This window comes from Pyxicephalus adspersus, chromosome 6, assembly GCF_032062135.1.
Source record: "Pyxicephalus adspersus chromosome 6, UCB_Pads_2.0, whole genome shotgun sequence".
Classification (NCBI taxonomy): Eukaryota; Metazoa; Chordata; class Amphibia; order Anura; family Pyxicephalidae; genus Pyxicephalus; species Pyxicephalus adspersus.
Window position 1 is genome coordinate 27945613 of NC_092863.1, and position 26453 is coordinate 27972065.

The 26453-nt window shown below is 34.5% G+C and overlaps 1 protein-coding gene across 4 annotated transcripts in view; it reads left to right on the top strand.

Annotated features, from left to right (window-relative positions):
• The window catches only part of LRRC2 (leucine rich repeat containing 2), a 165527-nt gene that overhangs the window by 84459 nt on the left and 54615 nt on the right, over window positions 1-26453 (top strand). For all 4 annotated transcript variants that reach the window (XM_072415013.1, XM_072415014.1, XM_072415015.1 and 1 more), the window contains one exon: window positions 17791-17947. In XM_072415013.1, coding sequence (XP_072271114.1) covers window positions 17791-17947 — 157 coding nt within the window. The remainder of the gene's footprint in view (window positions 1-17790; window positions 17948-26453) is intronic.

Sequence of the window (26453 nt, forward strand, 5' to 3'; positions counted from 1 at the left end):
TAATAATAATAATAATATTAATCGCACCTGCTAGTCAAGTTCTATTACATTTACAATGAATCCTTAAAGCTGAACTCTGGACAAGTAAAAAAAAATTTGGTAAGATTTAGGGCAGGTTTAGTATTAGCTTTTATTAATACTGCTAATTGCACCCCTATTTTTTCTATGAGGATGCCACAGTGAGAGGTTCCCAGACATGAAGACGTGGTAAATATACTACAACCTGTAAACATAGCTTATCACAAAGAGAGAAGTGAACTTGAGTCTTCACCGATGCAATTAGATAACTCGTTCAACTCTTGCCCCCTCCCCCTTGCGCGACTAGAGCCTGTAATTGGACAGAAAGTGTGGAGTCAGCAGACTGAGAAGCTTATCTCTTTGTTCCCTCCTAATATCGGCATGCTTTCTACTAAGATCGGCTTCTAGTGCTGCTTTTTATTCACCCACTCTATGTTCTACTGTATAGGGGCTGCAAAAGGCTGTTATCAAGTCAGAATTTAATTTTTGCCCTGCTTGCTTAGAAAAATAATTATTGGTGGATTAATAAATGCCAAAATGTATACTCTGTACTTTTTATTTCTGCACGTGCTAACTCATCTTCAGAACTGAGGGTCCTATCTTTCATCTTATGATTTGTTTCACAACAGGTGAAAACTGCTAGTAAGTCAATCAGGTTGTGTCCAAGTTCTATGAGAGCTATTAACTGACTGAATCCCATTAGTTCTTTGGAACAGACAAGGGTCCTGGTTTTGCATTTGTGGGTATTTTTGGAAAGCAGACTTTTTCATAAAACCACAAATGTTTAAAATCCTTTTTTTTTCTTAATAACAATCATAATAGAAACTAAGTTTTTGGGCAGTTGTAAATGAACACTTTGACTTTGAATCACACACCTGTGTTGATTTAAAAATGTTGGTGAATTTGTTACTTATAGCGCATAAAAATAACATAAAATATAAATTGAATCTACAAAGCCTCTGCAGCCTTACCCAAGTTAAATGGGGATACATTTTAACATAAAGAAATCAGAGTGGCTATTTCATGAACATCATATCTACCTCTAGAGCAAAAAAAAAAACAAATTTTGTTTTCACCTATGAGGTTGCAAATATGCTTTGAAAGAAAAAAGTAATGTACTAGGCATATGCTATCCAGGGACATGCTAATCAGGAAATAGAGTAACATGCTGATTCAGAAGCAATGGGGATGGAATACCCCCTGTGGCATAGTTCTACTTGCTATTGAAAAAGTTTGTATCATTTTACATAATTGAAGTTATCAGCATGTGACATGATGCAATGCAGCTTTGGCAGTAACAAGACGTGACTTGATTTAAACACTTTTTTAACATGGTTAAAAAGATCAACAAATATCAACTGGGTTGTTTTTTTAATGATTACAATATAATATTCAGTACAAAACTCCTTTAAAATACTGTTAGAATTAAACAAAATATAGCTTTAAAATATGCTTAAATATATAACTATAACAATCTATAGTTATATAAAAGAAAACATGTAACTCATGTAACCCAGGATTTGCCGCCCCAGGAATATATAAAAATATGTAGTAGAAAGACACAAAGAGACTGGGGTTCAAGTGGCAAAAGTCAAACACATATTTGGCATAGTAAATCGTATGTTGTAATCTCAGGTAGATAACAATCAGCGATCATATGTGAAGTACAATAGGTTCATAATACAAAACATGTATCAGATAAAGAGTTTAGGCGGCCCCATGTATTTCAACATAGAGAAGTGCCCATTAACTAGACAAATGACTGACATAAGCATATGTTATACAGGCAGATGTTGAATAACTTCTCAACTCCAATGCGTTTCGCGGGGGAGCTTCCTCGGGGCATATGGTGAAATTGTTACAATACCTTTACAAATTAGATATAAATAGCTATTATCATATAATCAGTTCATCAGGATAGTGGGTGTAACAATGTTTGTAGTAATGTTTAAGGTGTGAAATTCATGATTAGATTTACATATAATAAGATCGCTTGTGTTAAATAAAATAGTAGTGTAAGATGTAAAATTTCTGTATATTTTATTTTATTTGTATAATTTTTATTTTATTTTCCTCTTACTATTCTTCCATATAATTATGGTCATGAGAATGTATTATGAACCTATAAGTTATTCAGTTATGAATGGAATGAGTATAGTTTTGTGTCAGCTTAATTAGTAATTACTTTTTCTTATATGCCAGTTGAAATTTCTTTATTAGGTAACTGAACTAATAGATACAAGCCATACCACCCGCATATGATGTATATGATTTTTTTTATTTCCAATCTACTGCTACATATATATAACTGCCAGTAATAAATTACTATGTATATTTTCTATGTTGATGTACAATACACTTTATTCACAGAACTTATCAACCCTCTAATCAACACTCTAATCTCTTTACAGATGTCAATTAATACATTGACTCATTCTGATACACATACTCCACAGTACACCCAACATATCCCATAGAAGCGCTGCTATACACCTCTCTTATCTCCTTAAACTTATACAGTTTTACCCATTCACTATTCACTATCACAGGGTAAGTCCATTGTATTTTTTACTTCTCTTTGATTATCTATGTTATTTACTGGTAACTGAGCAAGGAATCTAATCCCAAAGATTTATTACGCAAACCTTTTATTATTAGTAGCCATAATTGAGACCCCCCCCTAGTTTTTTCTCTTTTCTATATATATTATCCAGTTATATCAAATATCTAAAGAAACTTAACAAACAAGAGTACACAATTAAGATTATATATTTTATTTAGAATCATATTAATGTATGTATAGTCCCTAGAGTATTGTCCAAACCCGAACATGACAAATACGGATACCTAGTAATTTAATTACCCTCCAATACACTAACAATATGTGACCCTCCGATAAACTAACTAATATGTGACCCTCCATTACTTATATTTAAATTACTCATATTCTTACTTACAGACTATGATATTTAGACCACCATTTCCTACACCAACATTATTTATATACCTACAAACTTCATTTCATTACATCAGTACTTAACTTTCATAACCATAATCATTGACATTATCTTAACACAACGATCTTATTATATGTAAATCTAATCATGAATTTCACACTACAAGCATTACTACAGACATTGTTACACCCACTATCCTAATGAACTGATCATATGATAATAACTAAATATTTTTATTGGTACAGTTATTGTAACAATCTCACCATATACCCTGAAAAAGCCCTCCTGCGAAACGTGTTGGGGTTGAGACGTTATTCAACATCTGCCTGTATAATATAGACTTAGGCAGTCCTATGTCTAGTTAATGGAAACTTCCCTTTGTTGATATACATTGGGCCGCCTAAACTCTTTATCTGATACATGTTTTCTATTATGAACTGATTGTACTTCACGTATGATCACTGTTTGTTATCTACCTGAAATTACGGCATATGATTTACTATGCCAAATATATATTTGACTTTTCCCACTTGAACTCCAGTCTCTTCGTGCCTTTCTACTTCATATTTATATAACAAATCTTTACATAAATTAATTAATTACACTTTGCATTACAGATATTTCCTTGTATCCTTCTGAGTGAGAGTTCTACCTATGTGTATTCATCATAAGACTACAATTATCCAAACTGATTTTCATAATTCCAAAGCAGACCCTACACCAAGCTATTTTCTCAGTCTTGGGCACACATTTATTGGGATTAACATTTATTAAAAAGGTTGTTTGTTTTCTAAAGCATACTAGACACCTGCCTGAAGAGTTCTGCAACTAATGTGAAGTGATTACTTTTTTCTAACCTCTATGCTATTTAATTGTTTCTGAATACCAGATCAATCCAATCTCTAGCTGAAAACCATGCCATGTTTGTCTGACCTTTAGCCTTTTTTGGTCATTGAAATAAATGTGTGTTATTTGTAATTGATTTATGATAGATTTAAATGTATTCAAGTAATATATACTAGGTGTATATCTGTTGTATGTCTGTCACTCTTTTTTTAACATTTTTTATATATTTAGTTGGAAGAAACGGGTAACACTAAAAAAAATGCCTATTTAACCCAGAAAAAAAGAAAAATAAATAAATCCAAGGGTGACAACCAATGTCTGGCTTAACAACTACGCAATCAATAAACCTGACTCAAATAACATAAGATATGTTCAGGGACCAATAAGGGGAATTCCCTTCCATCACTACAAAGGTCTAAGCTCCTAAGGGGTGCTCCCTAGGGGGCAGAGTCAAAGGTGCCTTCTGTATTCTATAAAATCCGAAAATTGCATCATATACTACCATGTTTTCTTTTGCTTTAACTCTACAAACACTTGAGGTAAGATTCTTCATCAGCATTGTTTCATTAACTCTATTTAACCACATACCTACTGTAGGAGGGGCTATGGCTGTGACATTTTTAAACAGCAAAATTATTATCATTAAGGTAAACAAAAACAATACCTTGATATATCTAGCCCACACCATCGTCATTATTTTAAAAAGAGAAAAACTGCCTAACACCTTTAGGCTGAACTACTTGAATATCCACTCAAATATTCAATCATGTGCAGATGAAATATGTAACCTGGAATTTGCTATTTATTTGACTGGCTAATTAAAGTGGATATTCACACTCCTGATTATCAGCTACTTTAGTAAATCATCCTCAATTCCTTAGATGCATCAGAAAAGATGTTTTTATAAACTATCCTGCCCAGTAGCAGACAACGTTCATTTTGATAAATCTAGTGCTTCCACAACTCTTATTAAGCAAAAGTATCTAACCAAAGAGATCAAGATCTAGCTAGACTTTACATTTGTAGTAGGAAAGAGCAATGGCAGGCCCCACAAGGGTCACTTTAAAATGTATTAACACCTGCTATTCTGAGAGTCCGGGTTCCCTACAGCATTGTCTCATTCTTTTATATTAAAATAAAAAAAGTCCCTAATACAAAGGGACTCTGGAACGTAATGCTTTAGAACCTTGTAAAAAGAAATAAAATGCTGCAGGCAGAATGTAGAGTCAGTGTTTTTACAGCAGTTATTTTAAGTTTGTTAAAGTCTCTGGTGAATTTTATAAGTAAAAGCCTGCAATATATAAAAATTGGCTTTAAAACAGAGTTAGTAAAGGTTAAAAGCTTTAATGCAGAATGACCTGCCATTAACAGTGTGCTAGCATAAGCATTCCCCAACATAGTTTTTTTTTTACTTTTGTATGATTTGTGATTATTTAAACTACACAAACAGATTGCTTCAATGACCCACAGATATTTTAACTGGAGACTTTCGCTCTTGGTAGGGACACCCTTGCCAGAAGGTTAAAAGACTACAATGAATTTCTTAAATTAAAGATAATTCTCACCTATCCAACCACTCATTTTATTGAATGTCACTTCCTTGCAAAGCTGCAGCTTCCAAGTGTTTTAAATGCCTGATCATCCACTATGTTCTGGGGTACATATGCCCACCCATCTTACTATTAAACACATGGGGATGGTGTTCATGTTTTTATTATTGGGAGTATTGCTCTTTAAACAAGTTATAGCACATTTGTCAAACTGAATTAAACCAGTAAGCTGACTAAATCTTCAATGGGCCGTACCATACCTACCTACCTTCAGAAAATGATTATAGTACTTTGGTAATTAGCATTATGATAGCAGGCTCTTTGTTATAGGCAGATGCACTTCAATGGACAATTAATATACTTTGGAGTTTCTTGTCTAGGCTTAATGTGGGCATGTATTAATTCCACTGATTATTTCCTATTACCTATATTTTAGTAAATAAGGGGGGGTACCAACAACCTAAACATGATGATATGGATTTTGTTTGCTGAAAACCTACAAATAGTGCTATATGAAACAGAAAGCTAAAACTAATCTCATTTTCCTATACATCGCGACATCCACACAGCAAGCATCTTGAATCTTCCTCATTCTGATACACTATGAGGATCATCCAGCCCACTCTTCCCATTTGTGCTTTCCCAATTCCCACCTTTCAGCTATTTGCTCACTTTACTGTCATTCATTTAGTTTCAACTTCATATGTGGGTGTTACTTGGGTTGTGCTGTATGCAAATTCATTCTGTTCAAGAATTGCTATTACAGTGTATGAGGCAGTGCTGTAAACTGATAAATCCAGTTTCAGCTGAAGTTTACTATCCTGCTGTCATGGTGTGTTTTTTTCACAAATAAATCATGCATATAAAACAGGCTGTAAGATATAAAGTGATATCCGGAAGGTCATTATACGGACATCAAAATTATCATTCAAAAAGGGATCAGGGGGGAAAAAGTACACACTAGGGTAAGCGTAGGTAAACATTAAATCATTGGGCCTGATTTAGTAAAGCTCTGCAAGGCTGGAGAAGATACAGTTTCATCTTGAACCTGGAATGATCCAGCAAACCTGGAATGGATTTCTTAAAAGTCAGACTATTTGTTAGCAAATGTTTTCAATCCTGGGCCAGATCCAGTCAAGGTTTGCTGGCTAACCCAGCTTCACTGATGAATGGGTATCCTCTCCAGACTTGGAGAGCTTTATTAAATCTGGACCATTAAATCAAATGTTAACCTAAAAGTACATTTCAAACCACATTTTCAAGGTCAGAAAATGTAAACTTAACCCACAATATTGTGGATTTTTATCTACATATGTCTGCTAACCTTACACTCATTGGAGCCAAAAAGCAGTTCAGAGAGTCATGGTAATGTTGCTACAGGGTTGCACCTCCTGTGCGAGAGTAACAACTGTAATAGTGCATATCCAAAATACAAAGGTTGAAATTTGTTATTTTTTGTGCTGTTGGCAGTGGCAGAGAAACTTATAACTAAAGTTAGTGAAAAATTATTTGGGACCTGAGCTCAGGATAGGAGGAGGGAGGTATTAATATTTGCTCAGAGTTCAATGATTACACAGAAGTTGTTACACAGAGTTGTTCTGTTTTCAGTATATGGAAGAGAAAAGGGGTTGCCTGCATACTATGAAATGAAATGAACTAGGGTGAGTGTTTTTGTTGACAACAAAATATATAGATTTTATTGTGAAATGAAGATGAACACAGAATCACCTTGTGGTCGATTTAGGAATGGCAACTGCTAAAACACCTCTGCAGCTGTATTTTCTTCTATGCCCACCTTATGCCTTTCAAGTATATTGCAGTACATTTGCCCATCTTTTTTTTAACTTATACAATAAGTATATTTCACCATCTCAGTTTGCACAGTCTTAAAAGTACTTTCAGTGAACAAATTACTATGCAAAATGTTTATAAATTTATATATGTACTATATGTATATTTGTAATATACCCCTAAGAATTTTGTATATCATTCCAAAGTTTTATTACCCTTGGATTGTTTAATTATTTCTCCAGTTTCAACAACTGTAGCATTATATGCTCCTGATTGACATTTTCTTCATTTACTTTTCAGATAGCAATCTTCCAATGTGTTCAGCACATTTTCCAAAAGCCTTTCTTAAATCTTTCTTCCTAATCCTTTCTTTGTAATCCCTGCCAGCAGATTATCTGTTTCATCTTTTAACTTGCTCATTCTTGGTTGGTACCCCTTTTTTTGGGCTATTTTATGGAGGAGTTTCTATTTTTTTTTTTTAAATATTTTTAAATAAATTAACATTATTCCTTGTAGGTCTTTGTAGTGCTACTTGTCAAGCTTGCCTTCTATCAGCTAACTCTGCCTATGAAAGCATCCATGTCTCTCCTGTCTCCTTTTATCCCAAAGTATCTATTGTGCTGTTGCATTTATTGCTTGTTGTGTTTTTTTATTCTCCATATGGTTTCAATATCCCCCTCTTCTTTTTTGTCTTTTTTGTAGCATATCATATAACATTTGTATTAACTCTCATTTCCATTGGTGTTTAGACTTTTCTAAATTTAGGCCTTTAATCTAACAACATACAGCCATCTATGTTTTTACTGCTAACTTCTATTTTTTTACTATTACCAATATTTTGCCAGAAATGTTGTTCGCACCTAAGCTGCCGATAACATCCATAATATCAAAAGAATGTCTTGCATTTATCATGAAACAATCTATTTGATTCCTAACCTTCTCTTAGCATTACAATTTCCTAAAACTATTTTGACTATTTACCATACTTCATACACTTGATACACTTTCTCAATAAAAGTGTTCCTTCTTTTTTTCTGCTGCATCTTAAGTTGTTTGCGTGCACACTGATTGGCAAGATATTAGAAAACGCTTTTCAGTCTTCACTGAGATAGCATGGGATTTACTGTTTCATATTCCATTATATTATGACTGATCGTTTTCTTCACCATAAAACATGTTCCTAACCTTCTTGCTTCTTACCCAGTATTGATCTATATGTAATACTGAAGTTCTGTAACCTTGGATTTTTTAAATCTTATCTCCAGTAATATCACTACAACCATTTTAAATTTTAATAATTCTTCATCCAATTTTTAACTGGCTTTGGTTTGGAAAATAACTACTGTTCAGTGTTCCAAAATACCAAAATCTTTGGCATCTGGTCCTTTCTTTATTTTTCTATAAATTGATTTTTCCACTATGAGGCAGCCAACCGCATCACCCTTACATAACCTACAGTGAAGGTAGCCCATTTTGTCTGTATCATCACTATCGACCACACTATATTTTATATATAATGCTGATAATCTTGACTATCGGTAATTAAAAATAGAATGAATGAGAGCACATAAAATAAATAAAAAAACTTTTTTATTAAAATATACATTTAAAACTATGGCACCTACAATAATAGTGCTAAATCCAGCACAAGAATAACACCACTCAGTACTAACCAGTAAAAGACCCTGCACTAGCCATTCAACTGCTTTGTGATCTTCTTTCTCCTTTTTTGCCGAAATCACTTGGATGCATAAGGGGTCCATTTATATAGCAGAAAAACTGACTTTCACTTAAACATTCCCTAGTGGAGAATGGATTACTGTCATATGTACCTGGAAGATTTTCCACCAAGAAATGTTTCAGTAAATGTCAGATTGTCTGCTTTATAAATAGACCCCTAAGTGGGATACATTTTTATAAAACTGGGGAGTAATAAATAACAGATTTTGATAAATGTTTTTTTCTTCCAATACTATAGGAAGTTCATCACCTCTGTTTAATTGTCCTACTTAGAGATGAACACACAGAGTGATCACAGTTGTAAATAGTGATGACAAACGACATATAATTATAAATTATTAAAGTGAAGGGTTACTATAATTATTGTTGCACTTTCCTGCAATGGATTGAAGATTAAATGATAGTTGTACTTGTTTTGTACACATGTGTAGGCTGTGGTAATTTATTGTAGGAAGTTTGTCTGGTAAACAGCACTTAGACTTTGGGTACTTCAGCAATTTGAAAATAAAGCATATCCCATTACGGTATGAACATGTGAAAAAAGGATTTGTACATTGGATAAAGGGGACAACCTGGCATATTAACAGAAAAGTAAGATGATCAAAAATGGTTAATCTGAGTAATACCAACACCTCAATGATAAAGTAAAGACTAAAAACTAGCACAGTGAGGCACAAGAGAATGGTGAAAACAGGCGTTATTTGTGGAAAGAGCACACCCACCTCATCTCTCCCAGCTACAGCAAGCAAAGAAACATTTTTATAGCTGAAAAGGACCATATAGACTAAATACTTCAATTAAATTTGAAAACTGACATTCACCAGAGTATTAAATCCCAAAAGCTTAAACAGACCTTAAGATCAACACAGAACTTAAAGGAAGAAATGAGCCTTGAAACAAAGTAAAACAAAGAGAAGGCATTTGGGCATATTAAAATTAAAGAAAAAATATGGTGGCTTTTTAGTAAGAACAATAAAATAATTATTTTTTACATTTTTATCTTAAAGTATTTTTTTTCACTTTCAGCTTGCTTTTTCATATTTTTCTCATGGTATTAAATATAAAGATCCCTAGATTAAACACTAGAGGGAGTTCCCTCTGTGGCTCAGCTCAAATACTAACAACTGTCTAAAAGGAAACTATAGGTAAAATAAAAAATGACACATAAAGTAGTATTTGTAATTTGCGGTTAGATAACACAGCATGTCACCTTGTAGACAGAAGTCCTAGGGGGGCATGGACCCGGACTTAGGTCTATACTTAGATCTACACTAACGCTTGGACATAAGCTGTAAAAAAGCACTTGAAGGCTAGGTTCAGACTAGCAATTTTTGCATGCTGCTTTTCCTTAAACCACTTGCAAAGAAAAGTATTATCAGAAAACAAGTGGGTTCACTTAAAATCTTTTTTATTACAGTTGTTTTTAGGCAATAGCAAATGGTGTTCCAGACACTCAGTGCAGAATCAAGGGGTGGTTTTGCAACTCAAAATCATGATCTTGAACTGAACCGTTGGCAACTGCTTACATAAAAACATCTACAAATGCCTGCAATTAGGAATTTTTGTCTGAAAATGCTCCTGGGTGCCTAGCTGGATGACCAGAAATGGTAAATGGTGCAGTAAAAAAACAAATCTAGCCTAAAACAAGCCATCCCTAATCTTCCTAACATTAAGCATTGGAATCATAGTTATTTTTAATTTAGAGCAGATTTTGGCAAACAACCTGATCTTTACTACAAAGAACCAGCACATGATTCAAAGCTGTTAAGGTACCGAATGATGAATGTGAGTAGTTGTGTACAGACTTCTACCACCTGCTGTCAAATGTTCAAACAATGACTCCTTGGAACCAGCAAAGAGGATGACGCTGCTCACCACAGCAAGGTGCCACTCTTCACCTAAACTCTTGAGTGTTCCATGTGATCAATGAGAATCTTTGAGAATACATTACTTGAAAAGCATGTACAGAGCAGATCACCATAAAAGTGATAAAACTGAATAGCGGTTACTCATTCAATTGAATAAAGCTTTTGATCACCAATTTAGAGTAATTTAGGGTAATCAAAGGACTTATCACCACTGTACAAAACCATGTCACCATTTTATAAATTTGACATTATAAAAGTGTTGATCCGATTTTTAAAAAATGGAGAAGATGTGATTTGTTTTGAGATGCCAATTTTTTTTGTTTGAATATAAACACACACTTATAATAATATACTAATACAGTATGTTCTAAATGTTAATTTTGTCTAACACATCAGGCACAACCATTTTGTGTCCAAGCAGAACATTATGTGGAATGACCTATTATGGTTCATTATTACCTCATGTTTATAATATTGATAATACATAATATATTTAAACCACACTGTACTATTTTACAGATATGCATGGAAAGGTTTTAAAGAATGTATATTCCCTTAAAAGCTTTTCTATTGCTGTTTCTTTGACTAAAACCTTCACAAAAGTCCAGGTTTCCATTTAATCATATATCATACATAGTGAATATATGAAGGTGAACTAGTGAACTAATTAAGGCTCAAATAGATATATATCCTGGTTGTGTCCAATGAGGTACCTCTATATTTAAGCCCATGGGATGAAATGGATCTGTGTCTGTGGGTGTGTTGTGGACTGTACTGTGGTTTCTTAATGAATTACATTTTTTGTTTTTATTCTGGAGTGCAGATCCCACAATTGTGCTTTGAAAGTTAGTCTTAGAGGAGAGTCAACCAGATTATTTAAACCTCATATCACTGTTAAAACCCTAGTTTATTTGACATGACATTCAAATACATGAAATGCACAACGCATTTTGTGAAACAATGGGAAGGGTATATGAACCTATAAAAAATTAGTCCCACTTCACATTTCGACACATTTTGCAGATTTTGCTTCCTCAAGAAAAGTGGTAGGACATCAAAAAATATTGGGTATATCATCCAATTTAAACCAATTAGGATTACCCATTGTTTTACCTCAACATGGGTGAGACTTGGGATCAAGGTCACAGGGTAATGTTAGGCTCCACAGAAGCAACATGAATCTCACATGGTTGGTGCATTTTAATGGGGGGAAAAAATATTTCAAGATATATTCCTTCTGAGTTTTTTATTATTCTGTCATATATTTTAATTACTCTTCGTGTCATTTTTTCTTTTCATGTGATTGTCAAATAAATTAAGGTTTTAACAATGATGAGGTTTGAGAAACTGGTTAAATAAGTGGTACCTGAAAAGTCCAGTAAAGTTTTTTTGATAAAAAATAAATACAGTTTAATATGGTTGGATGTGGCATCATACACACACTATAGTTTTTAAAGCATAAAATACTATTAGAGGGGAGAGAGACATGCTCCTGAGCCTTTGAACCAGTTGAAACATTGATTGAAACATCCAAGTACTGTGGAGCTTTCCATTTAGTGCTGGTTCAGTTCCACAAGGACATACCATTGCTATGAGAACATTGGAGACATTATCAAAATCCATTACAAACTAACACTCCGTGATTGTTACAACTGGTTGGTTGTCACATTTTTCTCTTTTTGCCAGCAGATGCTCAGCAGAATTATCATCCACCATATGAATGATGAAAAGTTGAGAGAAGGAACATACCCTGGAGGGAGGGGATATAATTATACAATTTTTACCCTGTGTAACATCATTGAATAAAGTTTAGAGTAGCAGAAAAAGCTACGCATCAACTCTGTTAGCTTTAAGAAAGCTTTTCTTAATCACATGTGTGTCAAGGCATGATATTGATTTAATCAAGAATACCCTTTTCTGGACACTAGAGGTTAACCTAAAATACCTCAGTGATGTACAAAAGACACATGGTGAAAAAATGTAAGCCAATCACACACATGTAAAATCAGTTACTTGCTAGAAGAAATGGATTGCTGCATTACATGCAAGTCAAATAAGGAATTATTATGTCAGAAAAAATATTAGATTAAGAGTATAATTTACAGAACAACAAGAAAAAAGAAGAATATTAAAGAATATTTCTTAGGTGTATGCAGTGTACAGATAGTCCCCAAGTTAAGGACATCAGACATAGACAACTGCTAGATACAAACAGGGCTTCCCTGCTGGTTCCTGTGCAGGACAGAGGCTTCATAGGGGGGAGGGGCGGTTTGCATGACTTGCAGAAGAAATCTTTTTGCTAAACACAGCTGAGCAACATCTTGTAACTCTTTAATGACCAACTCTGCAGCTCATAAGACAAACTCTGAAATTGTTTATTTTTGCATAATAAACCAGAACACCTCTCTCTGAACAGGATACAACCTATTTATTCTCAATTACTACACATCTGTTATGATAGACTTCATTTCAAATTGAAAAAAAAATTTGGATTTATGTACATTCAGATTCAGCTTACTTTTCATATCATCAAACCCTTGAAATCTACCAGGAAGCTGGAAGTTTTACAACTCCCAGTCCCATTACTGCAGCAGAAAGTGGTGACTTACTGCCAACAAAGGAATATAAAGAGAGCTGTGGAGGACCCAAGGGGTTGATTAGTGCTAAAATATGTTCTATGTCCTAGGGTTTGGAGTTGTGTTTAGTAACACAGGTACAGATAATTTTCATGATGGGGTAAATTAAAAAAAGGTAAATCTTAAAAAGTTAAAAAAAAATGTTTTGGGACCAATGCACAGCACTTAAACTTGTGCGGATCGATTTTCAGAGCAGTTGGAAAGCAGGTCAGTGGTTGTTATTGCTTTTTGTAATGCTAAGATATTGTTGATTTCAATAGGCTTCTCAGTCAACAGATGAGTTGCTCTAAAACGATAGACCACCTCTGAGCTCTCAAGTTTCCTTTAATATTTGTAAACAAGCCTTACAAAAACTTAGTAGACATTGGTAAAAATTGATTTGGTAGAATTACCATTTAAACCATCTATAGTTCTTATTTTTATCATACACAATTTCTGTTCCATATTTTTAATCAATAACAGAATCAAGCCCAGGCAGCAAACCACCCATGGCTTGCTATTGAGTAAAAGGTACAAAACATATAGACCTGGTCGGATAGAACAAATTAAAAGGAACATTGAAAGAATTTGAACTGGATCTGTCAAAAAATATATATCAAAGCAAAGTAATACATTTTTCTAATCAGTTTGCTTCACCTACTACAGCCTATATGACGAAGAACTGATCCACAAAGAGTTGACCAATTATTCAAATAAGAAATTGTACAAAGGCATATCAGCAGATATGAATATCATGCAAAAAAAAATATATAAATACATTCTGATTATACAATCTGCATGTGCAATCAATGTTAATGTTATCAAATTATGTATTTTGATTATTATAATTGTTAACTTTTATTTTTAAAGTGCCAAAATATTACACAACACTGTACCCTTCATAATAGACAAACACAAACAATGCCACAGGCAGGGAAGAGCATCCTGTTCAATAGAGCTACCAATCTAAGAGGTGGGGGGGGGGAGTAGTACACAAAAGGAGGGGAATATGGAATGGTGGCTAATTAGTAATGGGTTACGAAGAAGGTGATGATGCATGGGTAAGTTTGAAAGAGTGGTTTTAAATACATGTGTATAAACCAAAAGCAATTCTAATAGGATGACGAAGGGAGTTCCAGAAAGTGGAGGCCATTCTAGGGAAGTCAAAGCAACTGTTTCAATTATGGTCAAATTAGGAGGCCTTGAACTAAATAGTTGATGGCAGGTCTACACTATATTGTACATTGGAGGTCGTGTGCCTTTTTCCAGGGACCAATGGAGTCCCATCACCACAAATGTCTATGCCAGTGTTTCTGAACCTTTTAACATGGGGAGCTCCTTGAAATAATTTTCAGGTCTTAGGGAACCCCTGCTATATTTACTATATCCACAGCTCAGAGTATATTAGTGTGGTGCTAGTGGAAAGAATGATTCTTATATTGCTGGCCATTGGGAAGAATGCTACGCTTGCAGAAAACAAAAAAAATCATTGGTGTCAGTTATGCTATTTTTCTTCTGAGCAGAAACTGCTCATTGTAAAAGGAACTCCTACCAAGCTCTGAAGGAACCCCCAGGGTTCCATGAACCCTGGTTGGAAAACTGTTTAAGGGCAAGGCCATTCTACTTTTACAAAAAAGGGATTATTTGTGTCTATTTCTCAGAGAGGTAGGTAAACTTAATCTAATGTGAATTGAGCACATTTGTGGAGTTGCAGCCTTTCTTAGATAATATTAGCAACTAAAATATTTTATTTGTTACTGGGATCCTTTAATAGGCTTGTGATAGTAGAGCAGTATGCATGAGGATATTGTGATAATTTCATGTCATTCCCTTACCAATAGCTATGTGCATTTCAAAATGTCATTGAAATACACATAGCTATTCGTGAAAAATCCTGTGAAGCAGTTCAGAGAACATAATGTGAGCTTATTTTCTACAAATCCACATCCTGTCTACACTCTCAAAGGAATACTATCTTATGGTTTATTGATCCCTACGGTACCACTGTCTTTCTTCTGCAGCATGGGAGAACCCTTTTAACTTTATTTTGCCAGAGGGAAAAAAACTCGTACTTATTCCGCAAAACTATAAACAATACAAAGTAATGACTAAGAACAAACTGTACAGAAGAAATGATGATGATGGATTGATATTTCAAATACAAAGTTAAATGAACAGCACGGCACAAATGTGTTCTGTAATGATAATTATTATTAATCTGTTTCTATTTAAAGAAGATTAATCCATAATCTGCAGGAAAGTAAATTGTGATGAACCTTAATATTTGTGACAATATTTTTGAATAATTCTATCTGGTATGTCCTTGTTTGTTCATCAGCATTCCTCACTCATCTTTGTGGACAGCAGTACCTAAAATTTTATGTATGAAGTAACAGGAGACCATGAACCCTCACATTTGAAGTGCTCCATAACCTGTCCCTTCCATACAAACGTTCACTCCCCTCATAAAACCCTCCTATCACTTTCCTTAGCAACCTCTCCTCACTCTAAAATACAACTTCTCAAGAGCTTGACCCCTCATTTGGAACTCTCTTGCATTATATGTCAGGCATGCTTTGAGCTTTAAATCTTAATGCAAAGGATTTGCATGAACAGTGTATGCATTAATAGAATCTACTATTGTCTATGAATGTTTCCAGACTTTTGAACCCTTGAAATAACTTCCAGGTCTTAAGGAACCATATTAGTGTGGTGGTCATTGGGAGGAATGCCTCGTACATTGCTGTCAAGGAGGAAGAATGTCACCCTTACAGATGTAACCAAAATAATCCATGGTGTCAGTAAAGATTAAGATATTGTGCATAGTACTGTGCCATAGAAGAAGATAGTGCTATACAAATAAGAAATTAATAATAATATTATTAATATTAATGTAAAGCAGATGGCCTCAAGTCAAGTGCATGACACTGCTTTATATATACATAAATCATGTGATCCGAGATTGTGGAGATACTGCAGTAGAGATATGCTACAGATATAGTTGTCAACTGAAGATGTACTACAGGAAACCAGGGACATCTAATAAAAATTAAACTTCTAGCAATCAATGTCATTTAAGTCTCTTTACAATTCAGTGTTCTCTCATATTTGTGCTTCCTATCACCCCTCATAGTTGACTGTCTGTCTCAGTAATAAACATTATAAAAGGAAAAAAAATATAATAAACTTTAAAAAAAGAAAAAGCATCAGGCAAAGTAAAATAGCTGAAAATCCAAAGCTGGATTTATAAAGCTGGACCAAAATAGCCTTCACATTCAAGGCATGTTCAAATTGCCTTACTTAACTAACATATTGCCTTACGTAGGGTTAACTAACATATGTATATGGTGTCAAGTATGCATACATAAAAAATCCCTGTGTGTTGTTGTTTTGCAATGAAAAAGGTACCTGAGAATTGCCATTATATAAAGGTAATTCTGTTAAAAAACTTTTCATAAAGATTTCTTTATATATTAGAGCTGTACAGAGCTTCTAGTAAAGTATTAACATGCTGCATTTCATTTTAGCCTGTACTGATGCTATAAAACAAATTATAAATGACATTTATCTAACAGAAGCACATGCAATGAATATTTTGCTATACCTGCTTGAAATTTACCTGTGGAAGTTCCGGTGGTGTAGTACAGCTGGTACAAGTACCATATTTTTTTTTCTGCCCCCCCCATTAGCACAGGGCCTGACATTGGGTGCTAGGCAATGGCACAGATCATATGACATACTGTTTTTTTTTTTATTCTGTTCTTGGTCTAGGTTGTTCTCGAGGCTTAAGCAGGAAGAAAAAGCACTGACTACTGGATATTAGCCTAGGGGCTCTATTTTTAAAATATTTCCCTGTCAATGACCCCATATTATTTATTTATTATTTATTCATTTTCTATTGAGACAGCTGTGCCCTTTTGATGATTGTCCACTAGGTGGCAGAATTAATCATTATTTTAATATAAACTGAAAGGAGAAGAGAAAAGATACTACCATCTGTGGGCGAATTTCAGAGGATTTGACTGGGAAAAAAATTTTATTATTTTTTTAGAGCCAAAGGTGTTGTAAAGTAAGCAGCATTGAATTGTATGTCACATTTTACCTGCAAGTTTTAGTGCAAATGTATGCAAATATTTTATAAATACTTCAAATGTATAAATATACTAAAATGTACGTCTGCTTGCAAGTCTGGCTATAAATAATTTCTAACTGTTTTATTGTTCTCACAACGGAGGAGAGAAAAATGTTCTTTTAATAAAACATAAATGTTTGTAGATAAATATTGTGCTGAAATGTAGATATTCTTTTGTATTTTTTCAAAAAATGTAGCAGTATATTGTCAAGAAAAAAGATCATTGCTCTGTCCCAGTAAAATAAAAATGTAATGTTTGAATTTTTCCTTCAGGAACTTCCAGATTCCCTCAGAGAACAAACTCACCTGAAAGAATGGCATATTAATAAAACACGGATAAAAGTCATTCCTGAATATGTACAAATATTTCAAGATCTAAAAGTTTTGGATATGTCACAGAATAAACTTGTATGTCTTCCTTCTGAAATAGGTAATAATACAATAAATGATTTGTTTATGTTCAGTATATATATGATTAAACGTGAAGGTTTTGTTAAAGATTTCATGGTGCATAAGAATACAAAAATGTGTTACTTGGACATGTGCATTTAAACCGAATGATAAGCAAGCTTTCAAACATATCTTGTGTTTTTAATGCTCAGTACTGTATAGTATTCCCAATCTGCTGCTTTAGCCAATAAGGATGAGATTCAGGTTCCAGTATACCATGCTTCCTTTCATCTGTGCGTTCGAGGTTCAGGGGTCCTTATAAATATGTTGTGGATTTTGAAAAAAAAATAATTTTTAAAGAATTAATTTTATCTTGCTTGACCTTTCAGCTGTGGTCATCAAGGCTACAATGATCAATGATGAGGGCTTTGTTATGCCAGCCCTATACCTTTTAAATGGGAGGCACAAAGTAACCATGGTGTCAGTGAATTGAATTATATAGGCAGGAAAGTGTAGAGGAAAGATGCCAAAACTTACACAGAGTAAAAGGGTCAATAAGAAAACAATGCTTATATTGGGACTGCTAGCTGTTTGACCTTTCACCCCATTTGCCCCTGCCAAATGGGAACACTGCCTTCAATTTACCTTGACAATGGACTTACAACTCTGATAGATACAATAGTTATGAGTTTGTAGTTAAAACAAGGTACAGGTTTTAAGACCAGGCAGTGTTCCTCTGTATTGCACTGTTACACCTATTGTGTACAGTTAAAAGGGCTCTCAGCCTAAATTCAGTTTAGCTTTGGCTATTTGGCTACAATTGTGGTCAAGCCAAGGGGAGGCAAATTCCTAAAACAAAGGTAACTGTTGTGCACTGACAACCTTTTCAATGTGTCTTATTGCATAAACCTGGTCGCCTTACCTGACAAAGCGTGAGAGTCATTTATGATATATTTCTCCTTTTTTAACCTCAAAGGCAACAAGGAGCACAGGACTACTTCTAGTTGTAGTTGTATAAGAAAAGATGTAAGGAATAGAGAAATTGATTGTCGCAACATTTTTGGCCTCATGATCATATTTGGCAGGTATGGGTTACTGTTTCAACTACCTGCCTGTTAGGAGGTGCCCTCCCGGTGTAAGTACCCAGGCGATACCTCACCTCAGGAGGGCACGCGCAGCCTATTCCCTTTAGCGGCTGCGCTTACAGTAGTGCTCGGGTTGCAGGATCAGTACCCTGTAGGTTGCAGCATTCCTGTGGCTGAGGTTTCCTTCAGCATCTTCTGCACTGAGGTTGTACAGCTGATTGCTGAGTAGTTCCTGGTAATCCCAGGCAGTCATTGGCTGCATGGGCTTTATAGCCTCTCTGCTCCCAGTCAGAGTTGCCTGTTATAGCGTCTGCTGGGCTGACCTGTGTTGGAGTGTTTTTGTGAGTTTTCTTGTTACTTACCTACGCATGTTTTCTGATTACCATTTGAACTCTGCCCAGGCCGACCTCTGCTTGTGACCCCGACTCTGTTTTTGTCTCACCCTTTGTATTGCACTGGATGGACTGATTTCCTGTGTTTTTCACCTTGGCTAGTTTTTGGATTCCTGTCCTTTACTCTGCATGCGTGGCTCTGTATTTTGCATTTAGTGGGTGCCGTGTTGGTTGGCGGCCTATCTCCAGACACCATTCTTCTCGAGCGGGGGCTGCTATAGGCGAAGGCTGTGGCATAGATTGGGGGATTAGTGTCTGGGGAATGCCATTGGTCCGGCCGGGCCTTACACTGCCATTTTTCAAATTCAAATGTTTGATCACTAAGAGGTAAACCATTCAGCTGTTTTGTGAATCGTACAAGTTAGGTTCAAATGAAATGAATCAAAGTTACATATTCAGCAGTCAATACTTTATTACAGCATAACTAAAGCCAACAATTTTACTGTTCCCAGTAAAAAATCTCAGAAATTTTCATATTCAGTAAATTTTAAAACTTGATCAAAGATATGAGTTTGTTTTTTATTTACATTCTCTGGTGATAACTGCCACTGATGTCTGTGAGCTAAAGCCAGCACTCTGAACTTTCAGAACCTCAAATTGCTGCTGTTATAGCTGGTAACATGAAGCAACATGAACTGCATATCTAAATAATGTAGACGCTAAGAAATAATTGTTTAAAAAAATAGCAGAATAACATGTTTTTTTTTAATTCTTTGAACCCCCTGGTATAACTTTGAACATACATCAGATGATTCTTTCTAACAATGGTCATACGCGTCTCAGGTAAAAATCAAATGTAGAGCAATTTACCAATGTCCTTCATGAACTCACTATTGCAGATTGATGAATGACCAATCAAGAACAAGTGTTTTGCTTTTATATGAAGAAACGCACAGCAGGGTGCCACTAACTGGTATTCCCCCCTACCCTCCCCATATAACAGAAAGGGCACTGTGTGTACAGCACTCCTTTATTCATCTATTACCGAGGGCTGTGCTTATGTTCCAGTGCTCTATGCACTAATTAAATAATTTAAATTAAATAAATTTTTCATCACAGGGTCCTCACACAGACTTGCATTGCATAGGAAGTGGGATTAAGTTTAAAACTAGTTCTGTTACTGATATTAAGAACACTTGTACCATTAACTATGGGTAATGATTCTATATATATATATTACATATTAATCTATTTAATACACACATATATATCATGTAGTATCTTAACTGCACAAGTTGTTTAATTGATGTCAAATGCAGATCACACCTCTTGATTTACATTTAAATGAAATAATAAAAGCAATGTAACAATACATTGTTATGCTGCATTAGTAAATAACACCTGCAGAATATCTGGATGGACCATTTTACACAGGTCACAAGCAGACTCATTTTCCCAGAACATATTTGCTAAACAGGAACATATTTGTGAGAACTGATTTGCTTAACACCATTTAATTATCATTCATTTATTTATTTACCATTTATTAACATTTATCAAATATCTATAATATGTACAAGCATTGTACACTATTAGCAAAAATTGTACATACATCAACTTCTTTTCTAACAACAGTTTCAGATTAGCACCCTGTTAAAGCTACCAGACAGGTAATAACATTTTTTTTTTTTTGCTGTAATGTCTTACTTGCTTTAATGTTATTTATAAACCCACTGTTTTTATTATTAGAATTTTATAGTTATATAATATAACTATACTCCCTTCAAAATCCTATTTAGTACCATCTGTATTCTGCGCATAATATAAAAGGACATGATTTAAATGAAATTGTTTCATGGAAGTGAATAAGATCATCAGGGATAAGTTGATCAAGTGGAGGTTGTAATATAATCAGAGATAATGTTTTCTTGATTGTACACTTAAAGCACACCAATTTAAAGTAATAATGGACTAGATTACTATACTTACTTGTCAATTATATCTTTGAGTGACATGTTCATATTGGAAAATGCAGACATTTTTATATTGCAAATGGTGAATGAAAAAAAGATGAAGGTTTTCTTTTCTCACTGAAACAGTTAGCTGTCAATTTATTCAGTGATTGGTTAAATATTTCTTTACTGTAAGGGTTTATGAACAGGTACAGAATATCTATATATTCAAAAAACAATTATATTAGTGCATGCAATGTTATCAATTTGCCATCTCAGCACTAGGTCCTATACTTACCTTGAGCCCTAATCCATGGATCTCTGCTATCTGGCTCAAGTTGGAACTGTAGTTGGAACTGTACTATGGGAAATCCCTACTCCAAGCGGACACGTAACACAACCACTTCATACCCTTAAATTTAAGAGTACCCAATGTTAAAACAATAACAAAAGTATGTTTTGTTTTATTTTGAGCCAACCACTTTTTGGGGTTTGGGAAAGATTTTTTTGCCCTAAGAACTGACCAAGCCTTAGGAGGCCAAGCTTGATGACTGTGTCTTTCTTCAACTACAGTATGTAGCTATGTGCATTTACAGAAAAACAATTTATTACAAAAACCGCTCCTCCTCTCATGCACCAATTTATTAAAAAGAAAACAACCAAAAAAAAAAACACATAATAATATCACATATTAAAACACATAATAATAATAAATTCATAATCCACAAAAGGTTTTCTAAATTCACCATCCGATGCCAAATGCTTTCACTGAAATCCTCCTTATAAACCTAAATTAGAAGAACCATTGTGAAAAGCCATTTGTTGATTGATTTCAATCTCTTTTAAACAAATTATATTAAACATTAAGAAGAAGTAGTATACATTTTTACATAAAAGCCAGGGTTCAACCTTTCTTTTTAATCTTACTTGCTGATTAGGTTAAAAGTCTAAAGGATCACTTTTGTAGTTCACTAAGTAGGAAGTTTTAAAATAGTAAAATGTGTGAAGCACACAAGCAAAGTAATTGGCTGGATGTCACTGACTAGTTTTTTTGGTGGGTCTCCAAGCAGAATTCTGGGCCAGGTTAGGTGGACCGGCCATGTTCTCCATTGCTAGTCAACACAGCCATTTTGTAAGCCCTTGTATTGCTGTATTATCTACTGATGCTGTTGGTAGATACATTTTTCCCCATCTCCTTTAACGAGTTACAATGCTGTTCATTCTTTAGTGAATTTGTAGCACAGCATTGTGTTTCCTTTACAGTTACGAAAATACAGCTGTGACTATAATGGTCCTATAAGAAATCACGCAGCATCAACATTGTACATTACAAGGATCTGCCACTAATTTTCTCTGCTGTATGGCTGACATTTAAATGAGAGAATTACCCAGTGCCATGATTATTCTTTTTTTTTTTAAAGAAAGGTAAACAATAACTGGCTAACTATAAGCAGAGATTTTTAAAATATTGCTGGCAAGTATACATCTTTATTAATATTTCCTTATTTGTGACTTGTGGGAATAGAGCAAGCCCTGCTGAATCTCAAGAATCACCAAGCAGGGCTATGCATAAGGTTAAGGTTGCATAAATGAAAGCTATAAATATTGCTTTGGATATTTCAATGTCATTGGAATAGCAGTTTCTCTCCCATAAAACCAATTTTAGGTTTGAACACAGTTGCTGGAAAGAGAAGAAATAGAGTAGAAAAAGACCAGTTACACGAAGTACGATATAATAATTGCTGACAATTTGTAAATATTGTTTAGAAAGCCTGTTGATTTAGTGTTTTCTCAATAGTCCTTGAGGGGACTTAAAAAAAAGGTTTGTGATTTTAGAATTTAGCAGCTTTGCTTTATAATCAGTTTAGAGCTATATAAAACTGCTATCACTTTACACAGTTTTCAGAGCTGTAGTACTGTAATAATAGTTTTCTTTTGCTTAGCTGTGCATAGAAAATGTTTTATTGAGTGTCAAGTCAATTAATAATTGGTTTAAGTATTGTGAACCATAGTGAAACTTGCTTTTATTTTGTGACAGACAGGATACCTTGCCTGGCTGAAGATGATGTGGTGTCAGTCACCTAAGGGGATTAAATGGGAACATATTTTTTTTGCTTTAGCATCTGCAGAAAATACACCTAAATTGGAAAGAACACATCTGGTGAAAGTGGGTTGGGTGCAAGTGAAGTCTTTAAAGATTCAAGTCCTAGCTTTAACCTCTTCATTTTGGTTCCACACCCCTCCTCCTAATGTGCTGTAACCTAAACTACTAAAATTTCCTTGTGAAACTTCGCTTCCTCTCTCTAGTACATTTTTTGGGGGTTTGGGTGGAAACTATAGAACCAGAAGGATGGGTGCTGCTCATATGTTTTCTTATGTGATACATACTGGGCTGGGACATCAGGCCGAGTTGCAATGCAGCTGCTGAAAATATTTTAATAAAGGTCAATACTGCAGAGCTTTGTAGACTGGTTCTCAGACCTGTACCTGTTGGGCATTGCCATCAGATAACTTATAATGATTCTTTACAGTTTTCCCTAAGCTAATTCTGCCCATAGACAAAATGTTGCTTTCCTCACCTTCACTTGGTGACATACTAGGACTTTCTGTTCTTTCATCAATCCACCCTCATTCTCTATTCATGGATCAACCTTTTTAGTAAGCTTCTGTTGCTAAAAACTGCTTCTTGCTGTTCCATAGCTTATGTCCCCTCCCTCTATAATCATTGCACTGTTTACTGCATTCTCAATAATTACAAGGAGGAATAATTGCTCATGACCAATACCATTCCCATACAGGAAATTAGTTTTTATGCGATCAAATTATTCCTCTGACTCCTCATGGCAAGCTTTCAGGGCAGTGGTGGAATTTACAGGGGAGAAAGTGGAGGAAGAATAGGTTGCATTAGTAGCAGTTTTTGGCTTTGTCATTTACTAAACTACCTTTTCTGGATGCTGTGGCTGTACAGCACAGCTACTCTGAGACGGACAAAACACTTATTCCTGTGACCTGACAACTGCTTCGTCGTGCAGAACCTGCTTACCACTTACTAACTTTGTATGCAAAACCTCTGCCCTGTACATAGGCCTGCATCAGGAATTTAGTAAAGGGGGTTGCTCCAATTAAATGACTGCTTTGGCAATAGAAAAATAAATATGTGGTGCTTTATCACCCAAATATGTAATGACATGTTTAAAAGAAATGGAAACTTTGCATCTGTCAGTAACAGGTATACCCTAAAAAGGGAAAAAATGAGCGAATATTAGGTAAAATATACCTGCTCCAAAAAAAAAAAAAACCCTGAAATACTAAACCCCACCCTATTTTTTAGAACGCAGAAAAAAAGGGTGTTGGTATAGAGAAAATAAATGTTTAAAAAGAACACAAGGGGAGCAAAACCGTTACGCTTCTGGCTACCTGTACCTTTAAACTATTATGTTATAAAATAAAATATTATATTATAATATATAACTAATAGAATTGTTGTCGTTGCTATTTTGGCCATTCAACCATTCAAACTATAAAAAATCAGGTGTTTCAGCCAAAACTACCTAAAAAAGCCTATTTTTCCAAATTGAAATTATTTAGATTGGGATGCTGATTAATGTGAAGTTAAAAACTCAAATACACATCCAAAATATGTAATGCAGCACACGGTGACACTGACATTGTTTGTGACGTTCATAGTGTTCTCTAACACAATAGTGTCCATTTTATAATTTGTTATTAACAATAGCTTGTAAATTAGCCCCAAAAATTGCCAGAATTTAACTGCAGGATTCATCATACCTTACTAGGATTTTCTACTATGTTTCGGTTTCAGGCATTTCGGACAGGAGATCACCCCCCTCCCCCCACCCTAATCTCTGGGGAGATTTGCTTATTCTTATTCACTAATTTGCATTTTACATATATTGCTTGAGATTACCTCGTCAAACTTTTCCACTTAAACTAAACAACAGCATACTTTCAAAGCAAATCTTATATTCAGCATTAAAGCAACACAAGTCATTAAATACATTTTTGTCCAGATTAGTAATTTCAATTTAATAAAATGCATTGATTTCCTTTCATTTTGTTTTGTTTTGAAAACCCACTAATTGAATAGGCATTTTTTTTTTTATAAAGTTTCATCTACTTTCAGCTTCAACTTATTTTAACAAATTGCAGATCATGGGGTAGCAGAGATTACTTTTCCTTTCATGATTGAAAATGATCAGAGCTTCTATTTTCTCTCAGAAATTTAATGAACATTTCTTCAGATAATAGCTATGCAGTCAAAGCGTTGACCAAAGAACATATTTTTTGGTTTCTCTGCAAAATACAAAGCTCGGAAGGATTAATCCTTCACTCTGCTCTTGCAAGTCTATTAATTTAATTTTAATGTAATGTATACTCCACATTTTGCAAGATTAGCGCATTTACTATTAGTGATAAGCCAATTTTGTTATGGAATAAGAAGGAAATACAATTAGGTTCTAATTAATAATGTGGTTTATTAAGTTAAGAAATGTTAGACTTCACTTAGCATGAAGCAGCAAAGTTTAGCTTGCATTTATAGAAACTAAGTCTATGGTTAAATCATTTTTATTGTCCTTGCTTTTTGGGGACATTGAGGTTGCATGCATTAAATTTACTACCTAAATCTGTAGATTTTATTTCTATAGTTTCAATATAATATTCAATATGACTGAATTACTTTTTATAGAAAATATAAAAATATATTTATAAAATATTTACTACAGAATTTGTAATTGGCCCTTGGCCTAGATAGGCTTCATCTCTTTTCACTGTGAATAGAATCTGGTTCCTGTGGACAATTGTCTGACTTTTTATACACCAAGCTTTATTGGCTCAATTCTCAGTATTTGGTTTACCAATGCAAATGATATTTTAGGAGATGCTTCCACCAGGTCATTTGCTATTGGTTCTCATTTCTAACAATATTATAGCAATATTCCTCCTGGGAAATAATGATTTTTTTAGCATGGTGAATCAAACCTTGCAAAATATGTGATATGTGATAATGATGTCCTTTAATGAGGCTGATTCATCAAGCAAAATCGGAAGCTCGCTCGCGCATTCGTATTCGCGATCCGAAATCGTACACCGTCGCGCAATTCAGCAACTGAAAGAGCTCGCGGCCGGAGCCGCGCATCTCCGGCAGCTTTACACTG